At 38.0% G+C, this 27,633-nt stretch overlaps 2 protein-coding genes across 12 annotated transcripts in view; both read right to left on the reverse strand.

Annotated features, from left to right (window-relative positions):
- SLC16A7 (solute carrier family 16 member 7) overlaps positions 1-27,633 on the reverse strand; it is a 204,432-nt gene that overhangs the window by 73,238 nt on the left and 103,561 nt on the right. The window lies entirely within an intron of this gene.
- On the reverse strand, positions 23,249-25,042 carry LOC133247622 (ATP synthase subunit alpha, mitochondrial-like). Its single transcript, XM_061416632.1, is given in 1 exon segment — positions 23,249-25,042. A coding segment is annotated over 1 exon segment (1,662 nt). The 5' UTR covers positions 25,028-25,042; the 3' UTR covers positions 23,249-23,365.

The following is a 27,633-nucleotide window of genomic DNA, read 5'->3' on the forward strand; positions in this document are numbered from 1 at the left end:
TTTGTCAAAAACTAATTGACGAATACATGCATTTATTTCTGGGCTCTCTATTCTGTTTTCCTGATGTATATGTCTGTTTTTAGACAATACCACAATGTGGTATTGTCTAATTCTATGACTAAGAATTAGAAATAATAGACTTAGAAATCAGGTAATAGAATTAGAAATATAAATCTATTTCTATAGAATTAGAAATCAGGTAATATAAATCAGGAAGTGTGATACCTCCTGATCTTTTTAAAGATTGCTCAGGTTCTTTTGTGGTTCCATACAAAATTTAGGATTGATTGTTCTATTTCAACAAAAATGGCATTGAAATTTTGATAAGGACTGCATTGAACCTGTAGATTGCTTTGGGTTATATGAACATTTTAACAATATTAATATTTCTAATCAATGAACAAGGAGTAGCTTCCCATTTGTCTTCTTTAATTTCTTTCATCAATGTTATACTTTTCAATGTATACATCTTTTACTTCCTTGGTTACATGTATTTTTAAGAATTTTATTCTTTCTGGTGCTATTCTATTGTAAATGAACTTTTTTTTCTTACAATAATGTATTATTCCTCTCTCCAATAATTCATTATTAGTGCATAGAAACAATTGATTTTTGTGTACTGATTTTTGTATCCTACAACTTTACAAATTTGTTGATAGTTCTAACAGTTTTTTGTTTTTTTTTTGATGGAGTATAGGGTTTCTATAAGGTCAAGTCATCTGGAAACAGATAATTTTTTACTGCTTCTATTCAAATTTGATGTCTTTGATTTTTTTTTTTCTTACCTAATTGCTTTGACTAGGATTTTAAGTACTTAATCACCATATGTTCATCCTGATCTCATTAACTGATACTTAATAGCTCTGGATTTCCCTTCCAGTTTGATGCTGAACCAAAGAATGGAATGATTCTTGCATGAGCTTTAGACATATCTACTGGCATTTCCTATCACCTTCTGATATTTCTCCTTTTGGATAATTGTAGTGAAGATTCTACTCTATTTTTCAATTAGATCAACAATTACATTTTATTTTCTTTATAACATTGATAGTTATAAAGCAGAAGTCAGCTAACATTTCCTATAATGGACTAGATAATAAATATTTAAGGTTCTACAGGCTGTATGGTCTCTCTCATAACTACTCATATCTTAATAGTTTTAGTGCAAAGTCAGCCACAGACAATACTAAAAAAAAATGAGTGTGGATATTCCAATAAACTTTTGTTTATAAATTAGACTAAGCCTATAGTTTGCTGATCCCTGTAATAGAATACTATTTAAAAACCAAGAAAATAAAGAAACTACATAATCACACTATCCTAACACAATATTATTAATAATTTTGCATCTATTTTTATTGTTTTCCTATATTCATATATTTCTGATGAATTTACTGATTTAAATGTAGTATAATCTAATTAATCTATAACTTCAGTCATAAGTATACAAAAATGAATAAAGGGATCTCTGACTCAAATATTGAGTACTTATGCTAAGTGCTTATCAAGTATTTATTTACTCAGCTAAATTTCCACAAAAGCCTATAAGATATTGTCCCTATCTTTTAAATAAGACTAAAGCTCAGGAAATATCAGAAATTAAACCCAAGTGAAACAATAATGTCAGGGACTGGATTTCACTAATCACTGCTGACTCTTAAAATTACATAAATAAAATTAGAAATAAGACTCTTGTTTAATGTATTTAGAAGAGGAAACAAGCATAAAATAAACCTAAGTATTTTTTATTATGTCATCTGTGCTTATCTAAAATATTCTTATGGATCAAAATAGTCAAAGACATCTAATGTTCCAAGACTTTAAGAAAACAACTGGAAAAGTTCTCTCCGTGGATACATTTGTATGTTAGAAACCTACCTGAAATGTCAGGAAAACTACAGCATTAAGGTCAAATGAAAGCACTGTTTATAATAGCCAGGACATGGAAGCAACCTAGATATCCATCAGCAGATGAATGGATAAGAAAGCTATGGTACATATACACAATGGAGTATTACTCAGCCATTAAAAAGAATACATTTGAATCAGTTCTAATGAGGTGGATGAAACTGGAGCCTATTATACAGAGTGAAGTAAGCCAGAAAGAAAAACACCAATACAGTATACTAACACAAATATATGGAATTTAGAAAGATGGTAATGATAACCCTGTATGCAAGACAGCAAAAGAGACACAGATGTATAGAACAGTCTTTTGGACCCTGTGGGAGAGGGAGAGGGTGGGATGATTTGGGGGAATGGCATGGAAACATGTATAATATAATATAAGAAACGAATCACCAGTCCAGGTTCGATATAGGATCCTTGGGGCTGGTGCACTAGGATGACCCAGAGGGATGGTACGGGAAGTGAGGTGGGAGGGAGGTTCAGGATGGGGAACACGTGTACACCTGTGGCAGATTCATGTTGATATGTGGCAGAATAAATACCATATTGTAAAGTAATTAGTCTCCAATTAAAATAAGTAAATTTAGATTAAAAAAAAAAAGAAAAACTTTCACCACAAATAATGCACAGAATGTAGATTCTATTGAAAAATGGACACATCCTAGCAGGGACACTTCTGTAAGTTTATTAATATTCCACATATGCTAATTGTTTAAATTGATAGAAAATATATCTTGTCAAAGAATGGTTTTGAAAAGATTTGTATGTTTTCAGAATGTTTACAGTCTACTTTTGTGATCATCTTTGGTTTCTTGGAAACAATAAAAATTTGTCTATCTAGCTATTTAATTTCATTTCTCTTTAGTCATCAGTTAATCCAACATGATGGATTGATGGCATATGAGCACTGGAAATAGCACCTTATAAAAACTATAATATTAAGTAAGACAGAAAAGGAAAGAGACAGATTGTAAGTGGTGGTTAAATCAGATGAAAATAGCACTCAGTCTTTGAAAATTGTCTAAATAATCTAAATTTATATATTATTGAATTTTTTCATTCTATTATTAATCAAATTTCTTAATGCTTGGAAAGCAAATAATTCTAGAAGAATACTAAAGAACTATCAAAGGGCATTTGTATGTGGTAAACTACTTTTTGTTATATTATCAGAGTGTATAAACTATCATGAGGTTCAAAGTACTCATTCTGCTATTTTCCTGCTTGCATAAAGGAATCTAAAACATCTTTCATTATCAATTCATGATTTTAAACTATTGTAGCATTTATCACATCTATAAGCTAGAGTAAACACAGAAATACAACAGGATGATTTATTTTTCAGTCATTTAACAAATCATAAATAACATTTCTTCTTAAGTCCATTATTTTAAAATCATTATATCAATATAAATATTTAAATATACTAATATGCAAATGATGTTATTATTATTAATATTGAAATTTACTAAGGAGCAAGATTGATGTTAGGATTTCCATTGAAATCTATGCTCACAGAAAAGTGAAAAGGCCTTTTTAAAAAGCATTATATGGTGCAGTTATTTTTTTCCTCAGTACTCTGATTTCTGTATTGTTATTTTTTCATAGCTCACCAGTTTATCACAGGATATTATCTTTTCTACTCTTTCTCCAGCATATTTTACTTGACTTTAATTATAATCACATCTACCTCATTGCAAGTCACTACTCAGATACTTCTTCACTTCCTTATCTCCAACCTGTTTTGTTTCTTCTACTTAAATTGACATCTTAGGGTCTCTGAGCTGAATAATTGCAAATTAGACCAAAATCAATGAAGGCTTAAAAAAATTCCACTTTCAAGATTATTACCTATTTATTATTAACAAGTCTTGCGTTGACCAATAGTTCAGACCAAATTCATACACATTCATTAGGCTCAGGTTACTTTTCTGTGCACATTTCTATATTTTATACAACTTATGGCTACTGTGTCTTATTCCTTTTATTTGTGGGCATAATCAAGGAAAAAACAGAGTAGAGAAAAACACAGTCCACAGATGTTCACTTGAATAGACTTCTTTGGATTATGAGTGATACTGTTAAACCTCATTACTATTGCTTGAAGTGTGGTATTTGAAGGCAATACAAAGGAAGAGAGGGTAGTGCAGACTCTGGATTTTCTAAAGAAATGGAAAAACACAGGTTACATGTAAAATTGAGTTTCACAAATCTCACTAGAGTCACTACCTTTAATTCATCCAGTAAATTGTGACCTTGTTTTAATAATTAACAAAACTGAATATACATACATAAATATATTTGTGCATATATATTTGTCAGTTTATTGCCAATTACTTAGATATGAACAAACTGATGAAATGGGTGCAAGAGAAAAAAATTAAAAGTATGAAATGAAGATCCGGTGTTTTTCTAAGTAATGGTAAACTACACATCTACCATTTGAGAAGGAAATTTATTGGTATTCATTAGCTGTCCAATAACTCCCTATACTCATTTAAATAATTTGCTCTAAAATTCAATTAAATAAAATATCCACTGACAATGAAAATAAATAGAAAATTTAAAAGATAATTATTAGAAATACTATCAATATTGGAGAAGGATATGGCAATCCACTCCAGTATTCTTGCCTGGGAAATCCCATGGACAGAGGAACCTGGTGGGCTACAGTCATGAGGTCACAAAGAGTCGGAAACGATTTAGTGACTAAACAATAACAAATCAATAATACACGTCTTACAATGAGACACACTGAGTTATGAAAAATGAAACCAAAAGTATTTAGAAATCTTGTGGTTTAAAAATCAAATGCCCTAATCAGATCTGGGTGATTGATGAATAAGCTAATAAATTGCCCTAATATATCAAATGTCTTTATTTCAACTTAAATCTGATACTGAAGGTTTATTTTATTTGGGTCACACATTCCTTTGTCTAGATGAAAGTTAAGAAAAAGTCAACTCTGTCAATTAAATAATCAGTTGCCTGCCTTGCATCCAGGGCCACCTACCGAAAAGTGTTGAATTAAAGTGAATCAATATTAGGCTAAATGAGGTTTGAGAGCATGAGGAAAGTCTGTTATCTAGTTGCTGAGTCAGTGAGAAAAGGAGGATTGGGATTAGAATTAAGGTGAGCCACAAATAAAATCTGAGAAATGGATAAGGTTGGAATTAGTTTTAACTTAGGCTAGGAATGGAAGAGTTCCAGACTCAGTGGATCTTCTATGTCTGGAATAACAGCAGGGAGAAGCCGCTACCTCTGCTCTGGACCTACCAGGAGGCTCAGGAGCCTCTGTGACTTGTTTGAAGCTGAGTAATTCAAGGGTGGCAACTCCACCCTACCACAAGTAACCAGCCCATTAAATGAAGAAAACCCTTCTTATATTTGGAGGAAAAACATTTCCGTCAGTTTCCTCTGGCAGAGAGAGTTGCCTGGAGTTCAGGGCAAAGCCTCAGAGGAAAGCCTCAGGCATTCCTGACAAATGGGCACTGACCCTCCATCTGTGCTTAATTATCATCATGGTTCATGAAGGTCAACACAGGGGCCAGCACAAGAGCACATGACAAGGCCACATTTTAAATGCTTACCAACGTTTCTACAAAATTGTCACAGAGCTTTAACCTGACGGTTCTATTTTACTCCAGAAAGATAAACCCATACCCAGGGTTTTTTCAACACGTTAGTCAATAACCCGGGAAACTTCTGCGATAGCTATAACTATATTCACCTATTTTATATCTCTTTCTCAACACCTATTAAACTATCATATTTTTACATACATTTATGCAAATAAAATCATGCAGTGCACATACTGATCTTTAGTTTTAAAAATGGAAGTCAGTGTTTCAAAATTTGTGTGTCTGATTAAAAAAAACAATAGAAAAAAACCAATCCTTAATATAGGAAGGAAAGAAACTATTTTGGAGGCTGCGTTCAGGTAGGCATGAAGCTTATAGCTTATTCATCTCTATAAAAGCAGTGTTATTACTCAGCCATGAAAAGGAATGAAATTGTGCCATTTGTAGAGATGTAGATGGACCTAGAGACTCTCAAAAGTAAAGTCAGAAAAAGAAAAACATATATTGTATATTAATGCATATACGTTGAATCTAGAAAAATGGTATAGATGAACCTATTTGCCAAGCAGAAATAGACACAGATATAGAAAAAAAAATGTATGGACACTAAGGGGGTCAAAGGGATGATGAATTAGGAGATTGGGGTTGACATATAAACACTGTGTGCAGGCTAAATTGCTTAAGTCGTGTACAGCTCTTTAAGCATTTAAAATGTAGCCCACCAGGCTGCTCTGTCCATGGGATTTTCCAGGCAAGAATACTTGGTTGCTATGCCATGAATAGATAATTAACCAAACCTACTGTATAGCACAGGAGACTCTACTCAGTGCTCTATGGTGCCCTAAATGGGAAAGAAATTAAAAAACGGGGGGATATATGTATACATAGAGCAAATTCAATTAGCTGTACAGTAGAAACTAACACAACATTGGCAGGCAACTATACTCCAATAAATTTTCTTAGAGTAGTGTTGATTACTGTAACTAGGCTATATATACTATAGTATATATACTGAAGCCATGCTGTAGTATTGGCTAATTTGATTTCTTAGCAATTCACATATATGTCACATGTTTATCATGGGTTTTACTTAAAACAAGGAGCTTAAGAAATGCTTTAGCACTTTCAATTTTTTTCTAAAACTTCAATTAGTTATCATAATTCCATGAACTAAGAGGAAGTGGTACTTTTAATCATTTTTGCAGATAAGAGCATAAGGAATCAGAGGTACGAAGTGATTTTTCCAAAGTGTAGTGTCCAGTCAGTGATCACAGTGATACCATGACTAGCATCCTTCTGTTAGGCTCCTTGTTATCGATTCCATTTTAACACACCAACTTGGAGGCTGCTCTTTCTGCTTCCAAATATAATCTTTCAGTTTTATTTCTATTTCTATTTATTTTATTTATTTCTAGTGAACGTACATCTTTAAATCCTTGCACATATTTTTGTCTGTCTTCTCCATCAGAATTCAAATATTTGTTCTCTGGAATACTAACTGCCAACTATCCTTCCAAGTCTTTAGAAAATTCACTGTTACTCCAGCTTATTTACATGTCCTTTCTATAATGTTTTTTAGTATATAGGCTACAATATGACATTCTTGTTAACAAAAGGGGGCTTGATGAAAACATTTGGCTACTTTAAGTGTTTTTCAAAAAATTTATGTGGTAGGATGTCTGAAGCCCAAGAATTGCACCTTCCCTTCTAGAAATCAGTATGGGTTGATTAATCTATGGAGAAGAAAGTGTAGAACAAAGTGATGTATTAAAGTGATGGTCAATGCTTATATGCTAGTGTTATATTCAAGGCCTTTTTCATTCAGTTACATCAGAATGTTCCTTTATATACTTTATAAATAATAATTCTTTAACTTCCTCAATCTAAACCATGATGTGTCAATTTCATGAACCTTTATGAACAGTCTACACAATCTAGTAGTTAATGTTTCAAAATAGTCCAGAAAGAATATATTTAGCAAACTGAGTCACAAATTAAAGCAGTAGATGTTCAGAGACTATTGCCTTCACTATAAATTCTTTTTGATAGCCTATAAATAAAGTATGAGTTGTTCTTCACATCCTACCTATACAGTGAACTATGTTTTCACCTACAGGAATTAATATGTTCCTTAGAGAATAATGGACTGGTCTTTTTGCTCTTAGTCCCCTCTGTCTTATACAGAGGATACAGCAATGTCAAATTAATGTACAGTGTTTATGTTTTGGTGACAACTCACCCAGTTTTATAATAGGAATTTAACTGAATCAAATCTTTTCCTTTCCAACATGTAATTGAATTTAAATTGCAGTCTAATCCTGGGAGGTTATTTTATTCTTCAAAGTGGGCCACCTTTTACATCCTACTGACAGATTTACTTTAACAACTAGACAGCAGAGATATCAATAGAGCATGGGCCACAAAATGTCAGTAACACAACTTATTGTAAATGCAAACTAGTACTATAGTTAAAAGAACTCTGAGAATGCTAACAATTGATAACAAGGGTCAAACGAACCACAGATGTTTCTATAATGGGAAATTAGAAAAAATAATATGAACAAGCAGTTATTTATGATGAATTAGAAATGAATATCCCATACCAAACAATTCCTCTGATTTATAATACTATACTTTGAGAACTGTGTAAAAGCAGTTATCATGAGATGCATCAGTCAGTTCAGTTCAGTCGCTCAGTCGTGTCTGACTCTTTGCGACCCAATGAATCGCAGAACGCCAGGCCTCCCTGTCCATCACCAACTCCCAGAGTTCACTCAAACTCATGTCCATCGAGTCAGTGATGCCACCCAGCCATCTCATCCTCTGTCATCCCCTTCTCCTCCTGCCCCCAATCCCTCCCAGCATCAGGGTCTTTTCCAATGAGTCAACTCTTCACATCACGTGGCCAAAGTATTGGAGTTTCAGCTTCAGCATCAGTCCTTCCAATGAACACCCAGGACTGATCTCCCTTAGGATGGACTGGCTGGATCTCCTTGCAGTCCAAGGGACTCTCAAGAGTCTTCTCCAATACCACAGTTCAAAAGCATCAATTCTTTGGCGCTCAACTTTCTTCACAGTCCAACTTCACATCCATACATGACCACTGGAAAAACCATAGCCTTGACTAGACCAACTTTTGTTGGCAAAGTAATGTCTCTGCTTTTTAATATGCTATCTGCTGCTGCTGCTGCTAAGTTGCTTCAGTCGTGTCCGACTCTGTGCGACCCCATAGACAGCAGCCCACCAGGCTCCCCCGTCCCTGGGATTCTCCAGGCAAGAACACTGGAGTGGGTTGCCATTTTCTTCTCCAATGCATGAAAGTGAAAAGTGAGAGGGAAGTCGCTCAGTCGTGTCCGACTCTTAGCGACCCCATGGACTACAGCCTACCAGGCTCCTCCATCCATGGGATTTTCCAGGCAAGAGGACTGGAGTGAGGTGCCATTGCCTTCTCGAAATATGCTATCTAGGTTGGTCATAACTTTCCTTCCAAGGAGTAAGTGTCTTTTAATTTCATGGCTGCAGTCACCATCTGCAGTGATTTTGGAGCCCCCCAAAATAAAGTCTGACACTGTTCCACTGTTTCCCCATCTATTTGCCATGAAGTGATGGACCGGATGCCATGATCTTAGTTTTCTGAATGTTGAGCTTTAAGCCAACTTTTTCACTCTCCTCTTTCACTTTCATCAAGAGGCTCTTTAGTTCCTCTTTACTTTCTGCCATAAGGGTGGTGTCATCTGCATATCTGAGGTTATTGATATTTCTTCCGGCAATCTTGATTCCAGCTTGTGCTTCCTCCAGCTCAGCGTTTCTCATGATGTACTCTGCATAGAAGTTAAATAAGCAGGGTGACAATATACAGCCTTGATGTACTCCTTTTCCTATCTGGAACCAGTCTGTTGTTCCATGTCCAGTTCTGACTGTTGCTTCCTGACCTGCAGACAGGTTTCTCAAGAGGCAGGTCAGGTGGTCTGGCATTCCCATCTCTTTCAGAATTTTCCACAGTTTATTGTGATCCACACAATCAAAGGTTTTGGCATAGTCAATAAAGCAGAAATAGGTGTTTTTCTAGAACTCTCTTGCTTTTTCAATGATCCAGTGGATGTTGGCAATTTGATCTCTGGTTCCTCTGACTTTTCTAAAATCAGCTTGAATATCTAGTACTTATTAAACAGAGTAATAACAACCAACTAATCTACCCACGTTTTTTCTCCATATCTCTTGTCCCAGAACTTCAACTGCATTGTGTGTATTTTCTTTAAAGGTAGCATAGGCAAAATACCAGATATTTCGCCACTGCCTAACTGAAGTTGTCATTTTTCTAGTCTCTTCTAAAAGGGTCCTCACCACCTGCTGCTGCTGCTGCTAAGTCGCTTCAGTCGTGTCTAACTCTGAGCAACCCCATAGACAGAAGCCCACTAGGCTCCCCCGTCCCTGGGTTCTACAGACAAGAACACTGGAGTGGGTTGCCATTCCCTTCTCCAATGCATGAAAGTGGAAAGTGAAAGTGAAATTGCTCAGTCGTGTCCGACTCTTAGTGACCCCTTGGACTGCAGCCTACCAGGCTCCTCCATCCATGGGATTTTCCAGGCAAGAGGACTGGAGTGGGGTGCCATTGCCTTCTCCGTCACCACCTGCTGCCTTTCCCTAAAGTCAATGTCACACATCTTAAGATTTTGTTTTATTAAACACTTGACATTAGATTTTGTGGTTTTATCAGACAAATACAGTATCTTAGGGATGAAAAATACAGACATTTATTTACTTATTTCTTGTTTATGCTACTTGAAGGTATGGATTAACTATTACTCTGGTGGTCTCTGGTGGCTTTGGGTGACCTTCAATCCATGTGCTCAGTCACTAAGTCATGACTGACTCCTTGTGACCTCATGGACTATAGCTTGCTGGGCTCCTTTGTCCGTGAAATTTTCCAGACAAGAATACTGGAGTGGGTTGTCATTTCCTACTTGAAGGGATCTTCCTGACCCATGTATTGAACCGGAATATCTTGCATCTCCTTCACTGGCAGGCAGATCTTTTATCACTGAGCCACCCGAGAGGCCCTAGCTGACTTTCAAACATACTCCTTATTTGTAGGGATCCAAACTACAGGGACATGTTCTCAGATTGGAAAGTAAAGACTATGAAGTCAAAACATGCAAAGACATTTTGGACATGTGTTTGTTCACTCTTGGACATCACTGGTTTATATTTCATTGAGAAAACAAATCCAGAGTCAGGGAAGACAAAGCATACTTTGCTTGCAGAGAAACATGACAAGGATGTGTAGGGAAATAATAATTATAATCAAAAAGTAAAATTACCAATTTGATTCACTCATAAGTGTATAGTTGAAGAAGCAATTCATGATGAGTTTCCTAAGAGTTTCATAGCCCTTCCTTTTGAAGTTTAAATCCTGGCTACCACTGTCTTCAATCCACTGGATGGTAACTTTTCTGTGGGCTCCAGCTTTTGTTTCCTCTTCCTATTTTGGCAAAACTACCAAATTAACAACTTTCTCCTTAAGTCTTTGGGGAAGCACACAGCTGGAATGAATGGAATGCAGAAAACTCAGGCAAGTGATAACAAACAAATCAAGTATTAGAACAGATAAAGCACAGGTGGGTGGAGAGAGGGTGTTGATATGAACACTTCAATGATTGAAGATTAACATGACCATAGTGAGTGTTTAGCTCTTAACTCTGTAAGAGCCTAGTTCAAAACAAATGCTGCTGGTGGACTTAAAAGATAGTTGACATAGTTGAATTAGTTTCATTTTCTGCAAAATGGATGTAATAGCTACTAAACTAAATTCTGAGAAATTTTAGCTTAAAGTTTCAATTGTCTTAGTGATGCTTACTTGTGACAAAAACAGGTACAGTAAATGTTATAGGTAGTTGGTAATCAGCTAATGTAATTTATATCTAAATAAAATGTGTGGGTACCGTCTCTTTGTATCTCTTTGTAACTTATACGAGAACCTCATAATCTCATTTATGCATAACTAAAGAAACGTCATAAAACAAGCAAAAAAGAAACTTTAAAAATGGAGTTAAGATCTTTCAATAAAATATATCTTCCAATTTCACTATATAATCTTACATATTTGAATCGGTTGTAGACTAGTCAAAATTAAAATATTTTTCAGTTCAGTTCAGTTCAGTCACTTAGCCGTGTCCAACTCATTGCGACCCCATGAATCACAGCACGCTAGGCCTCCCTGTCCATCACCAACTCAAGGAGTTCACTCAAACGCATGTCCATCGAGTCAGTGATGCCACCCAGCCATCTCATCCTCAGTCGTCCCCTTCTCCTCCTGCCCCCAATCCCTCCCAGCATCAGGGTCTTTTCCAGTGAGTCAACTCTTCCCATCAAGTGGCCAAAGTACTGCAGTTTCGGCTTTAGCATCATTCCTTCCAAAGAACACCCAGGACTGATCTCCTTTAGAATGGACTGGTTGGATCTCCTTGCAGTCCAAGGGACTCTCAACAGTCTTCTCCAACACCACAGTTCAAAAGCATCAATTATTCTGCGCTCAGCTTTCTTCACAGTCCAACTCTCACATCCATATATGACCACTGGAAAAACCATAGCGTTGACTAGACGGACCTTTGTTGGCAAAGTAATGTCTCTGCTTTTGAATATGCTATCTAGGTTGGTCATAACTTTCCTTCCAAGGAGTAAGCATCTTTTAATTTCACGGCTGCAATCACCATCTGCAGTGATTTTAGAGCCCCCCAAAATAAAGTCTGACACTGTTTCCACTGTTTCCCCATCTATTTGCCATGAAGTGATGGGACCAGATGCCATGATCTTAGTTTTCTGAATGTTGAGCTTTAAGCCACCTTTTTCACTCTCCTCTTTCACTTTCATCACGAGGCTTTTTAGTTCCTCTTCACTTTCTGCCATAAGGGTGGTGTCATCAAAACCCCAACCAGGACAAATAATTAAATGTACAATATTAACTTAAAGTATTTCATGTATCAATATATTATAATAGTATTATCCCAAATTTGAATAATTAAATATAATTTTTTTCTGCAATCCTCACTCTTCTACTATGGCCTGTGTATTTTTTGTTTATGTATCATTTTTGTCATATATTTTGAATTTTGCAGAAATATGAGTTTTTCATTAAAGATTATATAGTAAGTATTTCCCATTTCGTTGTTATAATTTTCATAATTATTACTTAATGTATGCATAATAGTTTATCGAGTACATGCTGCTGCTTTTGTCACTAAGTCATGTGGGACTCTTTGTGACCCCATGGTCTGTAGCCTGCCAGGCTTCTCTGTCTATCAAGTGCATGGCCGTAATATATTCATCCACTTGCCTTAAGTTGTCTTCAGTGCTCCCATAAACGTGATAATTCAAGGGACATAAGGGGCAGGGGTCATAAAATCATGAGACTGCAATTGACAAAGTGATATGTCATAGATGGAACTGAATATGTTTACGATTCCCAAAAAGAGCAATGATTCCCCGGTAGCTTCAGCCATTCAGTAGTCAGAGGAGTCAATAGACCACAGAAGCTTACTGTAGTGTGATGGAAGCCCATGTTACTGGATGCCTCTGCCAGGTTGAGTCACCTTGCTGTAGTACTATTTCTTAATCCTGATCCAACAGTATTGTAGTTCATAGAAACTTCTAGGGGATTCTACTGTACTTCTGCATCTTTGATATAATGTGATCTTATGGACTCTTTTTTTTTTCTTGATTTTTTTTCTTATTCAATTTTTTAAAATGAGCTTTTTAATAGAAAAGTGGGAAAGGCATTCTCTGGCCCTGTAGTCTTCCTAGAATACTCAGAATCTTTTTTTTTTTTTTTTTTCAATTTCCATTCCCTAATGCCAGTTAATAACCTTCTTTTCAAATGCCAGTTAATAACCTTCTTTTCTACATAGAAAACCCTAAAGACTCCACCAGAAAATTACTAGAACTAATCAATGATTATAGTAAAGTTGCAGGATATAAAATCAACACACAGAAATCCCTTGCATTCCTATACACTAATAATGAGAAAACAGAAAGAGAAATTAAGGAAACAATTCCATTCACCATTGCAACGAAAAGAATAAAATACTTAGGAATATATCTACCTAAAGAAACTAAAGACCTATATATAGAAAACTATAAAACACTGGTGAAAGAAATCAAAGAGGACACTAATAGATGGAGAAATATACCATGTTCATGGATTGGAAGAATCAATATAGTGAAAATGAGTATACTACCCAAAGCAATTTATAGATTCAATGCAATCCCTATCAAGCTACCAACAGTATTCTTCACAGAGCTAGAACAAATAATTTCACAATTTGTATGGAAATACAAAAAACCTCGAATAGCCAAAGCGATCTTGAGAAAGAAAAATGGAACTGGAGGAATCAACCTACCTGACTTCAGGCTCTACTACAAAGCCACAGTTATCAAGACAGTATGGTACTGGCACAAAGACAGAAATATAGATCAATGGAACAAAATAGAAAGCCCAGAGATAAATCCACGCACATATGGACACCTTATCTTTGACAAAGGAGGCAAGAATATACAGTGGATTAAAGACAATCTCTTTAACAAGTGGTGCTGGGAAATCTGGTCAACCACTTGTAAAAGAATGAAACTAGAACACTTTCTAACACCATACACAAAAATAAACTCCAAATGGATTAAAGATCTCAACATAAGACCAGAAACTATAAAACTCCTAGAGGAGAACATAGGCAAAACACTCTCTGACATACATCACAGCAGGACCCTCTATGACCCACCTCCCAGAATATTGGAAATAAAAGCAAAAATAAACAAATGGGACCTAATTAAACTTAAAAGCTTCTGCACATCAAAGGAAACTATTAGCAAGGTGAAAAGACAGCCTTCAGAATGGGAGAAAATAATAGCATATGAAGCAACCGACAAACAACTAATCTCAAAAATATACAAGCAACTCCTACAGCTCAACTCCAGAAAAATAAATGACCCAATCAAAAAATGGGCCAAAGATCTAAATAGACATTTCTCCAAAGAAGACATACAGATGGCTAACAAACACTTGAAAAGATGCTCAACATCACTCTTTATCAGAGAAATGCAAATCAAAACCACTATGAGGTACCATTTCACACCAGTCAGAATGGCTGCGATCCAAAAGTCTACAAATAATAAATGCTGGAGAGGGTGTGGAGAAAAGGGAACCCTCTTACACTGTTGGTGGGAATGCAAACTAGTACAGCCACTATGGAGAAGAGTGTGGAGATTCCTTAAAAAACTGGAAATAGAACTGCCTTATGATCCAGCAATCCCACTGCTGGGCATACACACTGAGGAAACCAGAAGGGAAAGAGACACGTGTACCCCAATGTTCATCGCAGCACTGTTTATAATAGCCAGGACATGGAAGCAACCTAGATGCCCATCAGCAGATGAATGGATAAGAAAGCTGTGGTACATATACACAATGGAGTATTACTCAGCCATTAAAAAGAATACATTTGAATCAGTTCTAATGAGGTGGATGAAACTGGAGCCTATTATACAGAGTGAAGTAAGCCAGAAGGAAAAACATAAATACAGTATACTAACGCATATATATGGAATTTAGAAAGATGGTAACGATAACCCTGTATACGAGACAGCAAAAGAGACACTGATGTATAAAACAGTCTTATGGACTCTGTGGGAGAGGGTGGGAAGATTTGGGAGAATGGCATTGAAACATGTGAAATATCATGTATGAAACGAGATGCCAGTCCAGGTTCAGTGCACGATGCTGGATGCTTGGGGCTGGTGCGCTGGGAAGGCCCAGGGGGATGGTATGGGGAGGTTGGGAGGGAGGAGGGTTCAGGATGGGGAGCATGTGTATATCTGAAATTAAAAAAAAAAAAAAAAGAAAAAAAAAAGAAATTAAAAAAAAAAATTGAGGGAAGAAAGAAAATACTAGAAAATCTTTGAAGACTAAATGCAATATGTGATACTCAAAATCTCTTAGATGTAACTCTGTTTATCTCAACTACAGAGTGTCACTAAATAGAAGAGGTGAGAAAGATGATATAAATGGCTTTCTAACTATGCTCCAAGAAATTCTAAGCATTTTAAGAGGAATCTCAGGGATCATTTCAGGGAAGAAGTCAGAGCATGGTACTAGGTAGAGGTCAGGATCTCTATGACTCTTGGATACTAGAATTCTGAGTAAGATCTTGTTTCTAGAAAGTTTTCTGTGGCTTTAAAAACTGTGAGGAGATGGAGGGAACAGAACAAAACCACACATTATTTTCATTCTCCTTGATTGTGGTACCATACATTATTTTTCCTAAGGTATGGCTCAGGGAGAGAAGAAAAGACTACAAGCATACTAAAAGGTTAAAAAAAGATTAGATAAAGTTTTCTCTAAACATAAAAACATTGAAAAGTTTAGGCAGACTATTATTCAGACAGAATGAATTACATACTATTTACGCTATTGGATAATGATTCTGCTAATAATTACTATAGGTCCTTATTGAATCCTTAATCAGTCACCAAGTTTCAAAGATAGCCACTGTAAAATTCTCATTTTACAGTGGAAGAATATAAGAAATTAAACGGTACATCTAGAATGTAGTGGAATAAGGGCTTGAATTCAGGGAGTTTTGATTTGCAGAAACAGAGTATTTAATTTTTTTTCTCTGTACTACACAGCTGTATGCTAATTCAAAAGTGGTAAAAATACTTATTTCCAAGACATTCATTTCTCTTTCCCTTTTGTACATTCAAGAATATTTACTGAATACCTTACTGTATTCTGAGAATTAAGTCAAATAAGATATAGCTTCTGTCCTCAAGAACAGGAAGTGTGCCAAGTAAATTTAATATATATGGCGTTATGTGATATGCTTGTTATGGTGAAGGTATGCACAGGGATTTAGAATTGGAACAATGTCAGACTTCAAGGATAGGGGAGTTGATGTTTCTGTGTATCTTACATTCTGGGCTTCTCTGGTGGTTCAGACTGTAAAGAGTCTGCCTGCAATGCAGGAGACCTGGGTTCGATCCCTGGATCAGGAAGATCCCCTGGAGAAGGGAATAGCTCCCCACTCCAGAATTCTTGCCTGGAGAATCCCATGGATAGACGAGCCTGGTGGGCTACAGTCCATGAGGTTGCAAAGAGTCAGATATAACTAAGTGACTAAGCATACACACACGCATACATCTTATATTATAGACAAGAATTAGTCAGATGGAGGAAGGTAGTGGTGAAGGACACTTCAGCTTAAGGAAAGAGCAGGTGGGATATGGAATAGTAAAACATCATGATGCTCAAGAACTATAGATAATCACATTTATTGCAGCAACACTTGCAGGTGTGTTAGAGGAAGAGCCTAGACCAGTAATTTTCAAACATTAGTGGACATCAGAATTACTTAGAGGATTTATTAATCTATAGTGTGCTGGGTCTCACTTCCAGAGCTTCATTCAGTAAATCTGAGGTGGTATCCAGAATCTGCATTTTCAACAAGATACCAGGTTATGATTATGTTGCTCAACTGGGGGCCACATTATGAGAACTACTAGGCAAGATCTATAAGCAGGAGCCAACTTTTTCTATCTTAGTTGATTAAAATTTAACTAGCAGGAAAAAAATAGCATTTGGAAAAAAAGATATGAAAAGCCTATATAAAATAGAAATAGAAGTACCTGTTACAACTCACAACCAAGTTAACAGATAGGGGGATATATTTACATTTGTTTAATAAAACTGTTTTAGCATTTTTTTTAAGTTTTTAAAAGAAAAATACGATATATTCACTATATAATATTTAAGCATTTCAAAAATATACAGCCACTTTCCAAAATCACCTGCTATTAATAGTTTTTCAGGTATTCTTCTTTATTTGTATTTGTATGAAAATACAAATATATATAAACCTAAGTTGTTATGTGTATACACTTTAAAATAAATGTAATCATGTTTTGCCTTACAGCTTATTGTTACTGCATTTTTTATACTTTTAACAGTATTTTATATTAGTGCACATGGATCTACATCATTGTTTTTACAGTTGTGTAGTACTTTATTACACATGTGCAGCGATTTACCCATTTTCCTAGTGACTTTCAGTTTGCCACAGTTATAAATGATTCTGCCTTGGACATGCTGTACATGTGTCCTTGCAAAGCTATGCAAGTGCTTATAAGAGGGACATCTTTGGAACTGCTGGGTTCATGACTTTTCATAAATGATGTCATCTCTACTGCTTAGTTTTCTAGGGCAAGTGTAACAAATCACTACAAATTTTGTGACTTAAGACAATGGCTATTTATTCTCACACTTCACAAGGTGTCAGCTGGACTGCACTCCTTAAAAAGGCTCTAGGGGAGAATTTGCTCCATGCTTTTTCTAGTTGCTGGTGACAATCAGAAGTCTCTGGCTTCTGGTTACATCACTTTCTGCTCTGCCTCATTTTCAAATCACTGCCTTCTTTCTGTGCTTTCCCTTCTGTGAGTCTGTCTCTAAACTCCCTTTGCCTCTCATAAGAATTTTGTATTTAAGGACCACCTGGATAATTCAGGATAAACTTCTCTCTCAAGAGTCTTACTTTATTCACCTCTTTTGCCATAGACTTGGTGGCATTCTGGAGGCTTGAAAATCCAAGGTTAAGGTGCTAGCAAATTCAGTGTCTGGTGAGAACCAGCTTCCTGGTTCATGGGTGGCCATCTTCACATGTCCTCACTTGGTAGAAGAGGAAAGGGAGCTCTCTTGGACCTCATTCATAAAGGCAATAATCCCGTTCATTCATAAGGGTCATGAGGGTGTCACTCTCATGACCTAATAGCTTTCCAAAGGCCCCACCTCAAAATTGATGATATTGGGGATTATGTATCTATGAATCAGGGCATGGGGCAATAGCGTTTTTGGTCTGTAGCATTCCATTTCTGACCTTCTAAAATCCATGTCCTTTGCTCACACAAAATACATCCATTCCATCCAAATAGTCTCAAATGTCTTAACTCATTCTAGATTCAACTCAAATTCTGAAATCCAAAGTCTCATATCATCCAAAACAGACATTGGTGAGACTTAAGGTATGATTCATCCTGAGACAAATTCCTCTCCATCTGGGAACCTGTAAAATCTTCCAAAATATAATGGTGAGACAGACATGGGGTAGACATTCCTATTCTGAAAGGGAAAGATGGAAAAATAGAAAGGGGTTAAAGGGGTAACAGGTCCCAAGTAAGTTCAGATCTCAACATTAGACCTTAAGGTTCAAGAATGATCTTTGACTGGATACTTGGCCTTCTGGACCCACTGCCTGTGGTCTCACCCATGAGCTCTCATGGGTTGGAGTTCCATGGCTAAGATACTCCTGGGTTTGAAATTGTATTCTGGTGGTTCTGAAGAATAGCTCAGTCCCCTGGGAACCACCGAGCATAAGCCTGGTAGGGGCTTTCTCTTGTAGCCCCACCCTTGCAGGAGTTCGGTGCCTGGGCTCTGCTCCTGCAGGATGGGGTCTTGTGCCCACAGTTCTCACTGAGTGAGAGCATCTTTTGGAATGTAGGTGGACACAGCCATGCCCCCACAGCTCTCATACTCTGTACACTGACAGAGATGGTGGGTGAAGAGGGGGGGGAGTGTGGACACTGCCAAATTTTGCTGCCTGTGTCCTCCACAGGGGTGGCCACCATGGTATCAAAACAGAGCCCATGAGAGTTGCACCTGGGGCAGCCAAGGAGCGCAGTGCTGGAGTGCACAGAGCAGAGCCCACAGTGTGAGGCAGCACCTGGCAGCACAGCCCAAGGTATCAGAGACACAGGCAGCTCCTCCTTTGAATTTACTCTGCCTGTGGGGCCCTGTACTCTGGGCCTATAATGGGAGGGGCAGTCCTGTTGACTTCCAAATAACTTCAGGGTTATTCTTCCATTGTTTTCCACAATGGCTTCTGCTTCCCCTGAGATGGCTGACTAATCTTATCAAATGGTTTTTCATCCATACACTCAGGGCTCTCCTCCAACCCTATATGCTAATTCTTTTCGATATGAATGGGTCAAGGGCTCTTCACATCTTTACGTTCTGATTAGCAATTTTGTCTTTTTGTCATTTCCCTCATCTCTCACTCTACTCTTTACGAGGAACCAAGGACACACATTTGATTAGAAATAGCTTCAGCTAAACATCCAATTTCATTACTCATAGTTCCACTCCAGAACTCCAAGATGAACATGATTCAACTGAGTTCTGTGCATCTTTATAACAAAGATTTCCTTCCCCCCATTGTCCTAACTTAATCACGATGTTAATGTCCTAAGTTAATCAGTTAATCACGATGGTGTGATCACTCACCTAGAGCCAGACATCCTGGAATGTGAAGTCAAGCAGGCCTTAGGAAGCATCCCTACAAACAAACCTAGTGGAGGTGATGGAATTCCTGTTGAGCTATTTCAAATCCTGAAAGATGATGCTGTGAAAGTGCTGCACTCAATATGTCAGCAAATTTGGAATACTCAGCAGTGGCCACAGGACTGGAAAAGGTCAGTTTTCATTCCAATCCCAAACAAAGGCAATGCCAAAGAATGCTCAAACTACCGCACAAATGCACTCATCTCACACGTTAGTAAAGTGATGCTTAAAATTCTCCAAGCCAGGCTTCAGCAATATGTGAACCATGAACTTCTAGATGTTCAAGCTGGTTTTAGAAAAGTCAGAGGAACCAGAGATCAAATTGCCAACATCCGCTGGATCATCGAACAAGCAAGAGAGTTCCAGAAAAACATCAATTTCTGCTTTACTGACTATGCCAAAGCCTTTGACTGTGTGGATCACAATAAACTGTGGAAAATTCTGAATGAGATGGGAATACCAGACCACCTGACCTGCCTCTTGAAAAACCTGTATGCAGGGCAGGAAGCAACAGTTAGAACTGGACATGGAACAACAGACTGGTTTCAAATAGGAAAAGAAGTACATCAAGGCTGTATATTTCACCCTGCTTATTTCACTTATATGCAGAGTACATCATGAGAAATGCTGGGCTGGAGGAAGCACAAGCTGGAATCAAGATTGCCGGGAGAAATATTAATAACCTCATATATGCAAATGACACCACCCTTATGGCAGAAAGTGAAGAGGAACTAAAGAGCCTCTGGAGGAAAGTGAAAGAGGAGAGTGAAAAAGTTGGCCTAAAGCTCAACATTCAGAAAACTAAGATCATGGCATCTGGTCCCATCACTTCATGGCAAATAGATGGGGAAACAGTGGAAACAGTGTCAGACTTTATTTTTCTGGGCTCCAAAATCACTGTAGATGGTGACTGCAGCCATGAAATTAAAAGACGCTTACTCCTTGGAAGGAAAGTTATGACCAACCTAGATAGCATATTAAAAAGCAGAGACATTACTTTGCCGACAAAAGTCTGTCTAGTCAAGGCTCTGGTTTGTCCAGTGGTCATGTATGGATGTGATAGTTGGACTATAAAGAAAGCTGAGCACAGAAGCACAGTCCCCAACTTTAGCTTGGTAAAATATTTTCAAGTGAAGACACTCACTCAGGACAAAGACTATATCTAAAGGTTACTAAAGCAAGGAAAAGACTAAACCGACAGTATGGTCTTAGTACCTTTTCTTAGACTCTCTTACGTGCTTAAGTTAAACAGCAATAAATTCTTTCAGTTTGTACCAAATTTGGGAGTGGGAGTAGAAAAGAGATCAATGGTGTGATCCCTCAAGTTCTAATAATCTCAATTTCTTTTCTATAATTCAGTAAATTTAGAGCCTCATAAAGAACTAAAAGTATTATTACTTGCACTAACTGAAATCAACTAATTTAAAAAATATTCCTCAAAGGATTATACTATAAAATGTGCTACCAGCTTGGACAGAAAATAATAGTGACTGTTGGAAATGTCAAATGACCAAGTGATTAAAATAACTCCAGTATATATAACTTGCCTTTGTCATGCACAGGATATAATACTATGGAAAATATAAATACATATAATAAATGTCAAGAAAGTGTTGTAACCCTATGAGCAAGTGACATTCATGCTGGTTCTTAGTTTGCTTATTTGTAAAAAGCCAGAGGATTAAGTGTTCTCTGAGGTCCCTTTCAGCTCATTTTTTGATTCTATGAGACTAGAACACAAAGATCTATTTTATAGACTTTTTTAACACATAAACTACAAATTTCTTTCTTTCTCTGGGAAAAAAAATCTACTGCTGTTAAAACATAAGTAATGAACAGATAGACATTATTTGAGCAAGTTTTCCAAGATTCTAAAAACTATGGGCTGAATGAGAAAAATTCTTTTGAAAGAGTCATCTGAAGAAATTCCATTCCATACACAGACACAGTTACATGTCTAATTAAACACAGAGACTACTAGAGGCCATGTATTAGTTCCTTAAGTGTGCTTAGAATTTTATTCAATTCCCAAATCACAGTTGAGTTCCTATAAAAGTTATTGTACAAGATCCTCAGAGGAACTGGTAGATGTTCAAATACTTTTTCATTTATCAAGATAAAATACTGAAGCATATTTTCACATTCTGTAATACATTCCCATAAAAGTGGGACAATTTGGTTCAATGATGCCAGCAAATCACTTGATTTGTTGAAAACAGCAAATCATGAAAACAACACCTTGCCTGTTATATATTTTAAATGTTTTAAAGAATGATGTGATATTTCAATTCACACACTATGTATTTTGGTTCCCATATTTGCCAAATTTTAGGCCCTTAAATTAAAAAATATATATATACTGTACAACTACCAATTGGGAATGTGAGTCATATATTGGTAGATAAAATATCATGTTGAATAGAATTTAAATTGTCACTAAAGATATCATTAATAATGTATGAGTGGAAATAGTGTCAGACTTTATTTTGGGGGGCTCCAAAATCACTGCAGATGGTGGTTGCAGCCATGAAATTAAAAGACGCTTACTCCTTGGAAGAAAAGTTATGACCAACCTAGATAGCATATTGAAAAGCAGAGACATTACTTTGCCAACAAAGGTCCGTCTAGTCAAGGCTATGATTTTTCCAGTGGTCATGTATGGATGTGAGAGTTGGACTGTGAAGAAAGCTGAGCACTTAAGAATTGATGCTTTTGAACTGTGGTGCTGGAGAACACTCTTGTGAGTCCTTTGGACTACAAGGAGATCCAACCAGTCCATCCTAAAGGAGACCAGTCCTGGGTATTCATTGGAAGGGCTGATGCTGAGGCTGAAACTCCAATACTTTGGCCACCTGATGCGAAGAGCTGACTCATTGGAAAAGACCTTGATGCTGGGAGGGATTGGGGGCAGGAGGAGAAGTGGACAACAGAGGATGAGATGGCTGGATGGCATCACCGACTTGATGCCCATGAGTTTGGGTGAACTCCGGGAGTTGGTGATGGACAAGGAGGCCTGGTGTGCTGCGATTCATGGAGTCGCAAAAAGTCGGACACAACTGAGTGACTGAACTGAACTGAACTATTTACAAACATGCCAAAAGGTATTCCTCTTGTCAAACTTACATATAAATTTTATGACACTGACATTGTGGGGATGTTAAGTGCAGTCATTTCTTATAAAAGATCAATAAAATCTAGCTGAAATGGGAGGCAGAGCTGAAAGCGATCCTTCTCATAACGTTTTACAACACTGTCAAGATTCGCCATGAAGATCCTCTCTAAGGAAGCCTTTCTGTGAAGCTCCGCAGAATTTTCGATTTCAAGCCTTTGTATTTAAAGTCAGATGTTATTGTTTTTTGTTTTTTTTTTTTTGCAACACGGAACCTTTATTTTAATGTGATTACTGTACATCTGCAGTATTGGAGTAATCCTTTTACGAATGGAACTAGAAGAAACAATGACAAAACTAAACTGGCATTTGATGTGAATCCACAGGAGTTTAAGCTTCAAATCCAGCCAAGAAGTTTGTTACAATCTCTTTCAGCTTTGCATCTGACTCTTCTGAGACCTTTCCATCCATCCTGATTTTGCCCAACAGGGCTTGATGTTGGCTGATAACGTGAGACAAGAAAGCATTCTCAAATTTTGTGATCTTGCTGGGCTCCAGCTTGTCAAGATACCCCCTGACACCCGCATAGATAACAGCCACTTGCTCTTCAATAGCCATGGGAGAATACTGTCCCTGCTTGAGCAGCTCAGTCAAACGCACACCACGACTCAAGAGTTGTTGAGTGGCAGCATCAAGGTCAGAACCGAACTGGGCAAAAGCAGCAACCTCACGATACTGAGCCAACTCCAGTTTCATAGTACCTGCCACCTGTTTCATGGCCCTGGTTTGGGCAGCAGATCCGACATGGGACACAGACAAACCAACATTAATGGCAGGGCGGATACCTTTGTAGAACAATTCTGTTTTCAAGAAGATCTGTCCGTCAGTGATGGAAATGACATTTGTTGGAATGTAAGCAGACACATTACCAGCTTGTGTTTCGATGACTGGTAGAGCAGTCAAGGAGCCACCACCAAAAGCATCGCTCATTTTAGCTGCTCTCTCCAGGAGTCAGGAGTGCAGGTAGAATACATCACCAGGATAGGCCTCACGACCAGGGGGTCGGCAGAGCAGCAGAGACATCTGACGATAAGCAACCGCCTGTTTGGATAAGTCATCATAAATGATCAAAGCGTGTTTGCCATTATCCCTAAAATATTCTCCCATTGAACATCCAGAATAAGGAGCCAGGTACTGAAGTGGGGCAGCATCTGAAGCAGTAGCTGAAACCACAATGGTATACTTCATGGCATCTGCATCTGTAAGTCTCTTCACCAACTGGGCAACAGTGGATCTCTTTTGACCAATAGCAACATAGATACAGTACAGCTTCTTCTTTTCATCAGTTCCATCATTGAATCGTTTCTGGTTAATGATTGTGTCAATTGCAATTGACATTTTGCCAGTCTGTCGGTCACCAATAATCAGCTCACGCTGACCACGACCAATCGGCACCAAGCTATCCACAGCCTTAATGCCAGTTTGCATTGGTTCCGTCACAGAGATTCGAGGAATGATCCCAGGGGCTTTCAAGCCAACTCATCTTCGGGCCTTGGAACCAATTGGACTCTTTCCATCAATGGCATTACCGAGGGCATCGACTACACGACCCAGCAGCTCCTCGCCAACTGGAACATCTACAATAGCCCCAGTTCTCTTCACAATATCTCCTTCCTTAATAAGTTTATCATTTCCAAACACGACAACACCAACATTGTCAGGCTCCAAGTTCAGAGACATACCCTTTAAACCTGAAGAAAACTCTACCATTTCTTCTGCTTGAACATCTCTTAACCCATGTACCCGAGCAATACCATCACCAATACTTAAAACACGCCCAGTCTCTTCAAGGTCAACAGAGGTATCAGCTCCAAGAATACGCTCTTCAAGAATAGAGGACACCTCAGCAGTGCCTGTCTTCTGCAGACGAGAGTTAGAGGCATGCAGGTTCCTTGCAGCAATGAAGGATGATCCCAAAGCATTTTTGGAGACCAGCCCCACTCGCCGAGGGAGGGTGCGGGCCACGGCTACGGCGACCCGCACGGACAGCATCTTCGCAGCTTCCCTTGAGGTGTTTCCCCCGCAGCCGCAGCCTCGAGACTGACTGGGCTAAAGTCAGATGTTATTGTTATCTGATATTCCCTGAACACTGATAATGAAGGTGGTGCTGACTGGAACACAAATGAACCCAAAGTTAAATATAACTTAGATGAGAGCCTATGAAGCTACTGAAAAGAAATAAATTGGTTCAATCTTGCTTGTCACTTCTAGAAGGTCACCAGAAAGAAGCATCATCCCAAATGCAGAGAAAAGAAAAACTCCTTTCTCTTCCTCCTTTCCTTACTGTACTAGTCAAGACTGTGAATACCATAAAAATACACAAACCAAAGCAGACGTCTGAGAAGTGATGAAACACCCGTACTATACCAAATTGGAAAGAATGAAATTCTGGGAAACATTTCGCCTTTGCACACTGCATTCTTCTTTCTCCCCCTTAGTTTTCTCCTAAGCACCTGTAGGCTCCCTTCTTTCAGGTTTGGCTGCCAACTGGTCAAGGAAGATACCAAAAAGCACAAGCATCATTGTTTTTTTTTTGGCTGTACTGAGTCTTGATTGCTGCCTGGAGTATTTTCTAGTTGAGGTGAGTGAGGACTACTCTCTAGTTGCGGTGTTCAGGCTTTTCATTGCAGTGGCTTCTCCTGTTGCAGAACACAGACTCTAGGGTGCTCAGGCTTCAGCAGTTGTGGCTCCTGGGCGCCAGAACACAGGCTCAATAGCTGTGGGTCACCAGCCCAGTTGTGCAGCACGGGGGGACCTTCCCAGATCAGGGATCGAACCCGTGTCTCTTGCACTGGCAAGCAACTTCTTCACTGAGTCACCAGGGAAGCCCTCAAGCATCATCTTGATCCTAATTTAACTTCTCTACCTTTAAATTATTTTATTAGTTTAATTTTGTTTCCACCTGGCCCTTTCACCTTACATCCTAGCATCAACCCATTCTCCCAGACCAGAGATTCTCCTGCCTGATCAGGGACCATTCTGCTCCAGGTTCATTCTTTGCTGCTGATTGGATGAAGAGCTCTCACTTCCTTGCCTTAAGGCCTCCTTTATAGCCCTTCTTGCTCCACAAGAGTGCCAACTTTCCAAACCTGGGAACTACAGGAAGAGGATTCCTATCTTTGACTGCCATGGGAAACCATTGAAAACAAACTTGCCTTCCAGTTGGGTGAAAAAGACATCCTTCTTTTCTCCTGTGATTCATTTACTTATCATTGTTAATGAAGTCTCTCATTTTTTCAAAAAAATTTTTGATGTGGACCATTTTTAAAAAGGTCTTAATTGAATTTCTTACAGATTTCTTGCTTCTGTTTCTTATGTTTTGGCTTTTTGGCCACAAAGCATGTGGGATATTAGCTCTCTGACCAGGGATTAAAATTGTACTGTAGGTACCCCCTGCACTGAAAGGCAAAATCTTAACCACTTGACTGCCAGGAAAGTCCCATTGAAGTCTCTCTTGTCTGTCTATGGGATTTGGCTCCAATCATTTTCACACTTTATTTTTAATTTAGGTCTTATTTTTAATTTTCTTTAGCCTACAAAACATTTATCTTCTCAAGCCTAAAAATAGCAAGAAAATATAACCTTCTCTAGAGCCTCTTTTTCTCTTGTGCTGTCAACTATATTTCTTTCTTCTTCACTTCAAAACTTCACACAAGGGCTGCCTTTCTTTGTAACTTCTCTTTCTTACCACCTAATCCTGCTGCTGCTGCTACTGCTAAGTCACTTCAGTCGTGTCCGACTGTGTGTGACCCCATAGACAGCAGCCTACCAGGCTCCCCCGTTCCCTGGGATTCTCCAGGCAAGAACACCGGAGTGGGTTGCCATTTCCTTCTCCAATGTATGAAAGTGAAAAGTGAAAGTAAAGTCGCTCAGTCATGTCTGACTCTTAGTGACCCCATGGATTGCAGCCTACCAGGCTCCTCTATCCATGGGATTTTCCAGGCAAGAGTACTGGAGTGGGGTGCCATTGCCTTCTCCGACCACCTAATCCTATTTCCTTGTTAAAATCTGTCTTTCTCTTGCAAGTGTCACTGAATACATTTTCTCCTCAAGATGAGCAATGACTTCCTAATCTCCAAAGCCACTGAGCATTATCTCATTAAAACTGTGTAAAATATTTAGCAATTATTTCACTGGATCTTGTCTTTGAGACTCTGGCTTCTATCACACTATATTCCTAGACCCTCTCCTCCATGACTACTTTTCCTCTTCAGGTCCAACATAAGTTCTCATAAACATTATCTTGTTGATTCTCTTCTCTCTTTATAGATCCTTCATAGTATTTTCTACCTTTACAAATTCAGCTAACAATTTTATCCTTGATGTGTTCCAATTCTCCATGTTGTTGTTAGTGTTGTTGTTGTTGTTCAGAGACTAAGTCCTGTCAAACTCTATGTGACATCACAGACTGCAGAACGCCACAGACCACAGCACACCGCGCTTCCCTGTCCTCCACTTCTACCGGAGTTTGTTCAAGTTCATGCCCATTGAGTCTGTGATGCTGTCCAACAGTCTCATCCTCTGTTGCCTTTCTCTCCTTTTGCTTTCACTCTTTCCCAGAATCCCCTGTGTCAATCTGTTTCCTAAGTTATAGTTTT

This window comes from Bos javanicus, chromosome 5 (assembly GCF_032452875.1).
Source record: "Bos javanicus breed banteng chromosome 5, ARS-OSU_banteng_1.0, whole genome shotgun sequence".
Lineage (NCBI taxonomy): Eukaryota > Metazoa > Chordata > Mammalia > Artiodactyla > Bovidae > Bos > Bos javanicus.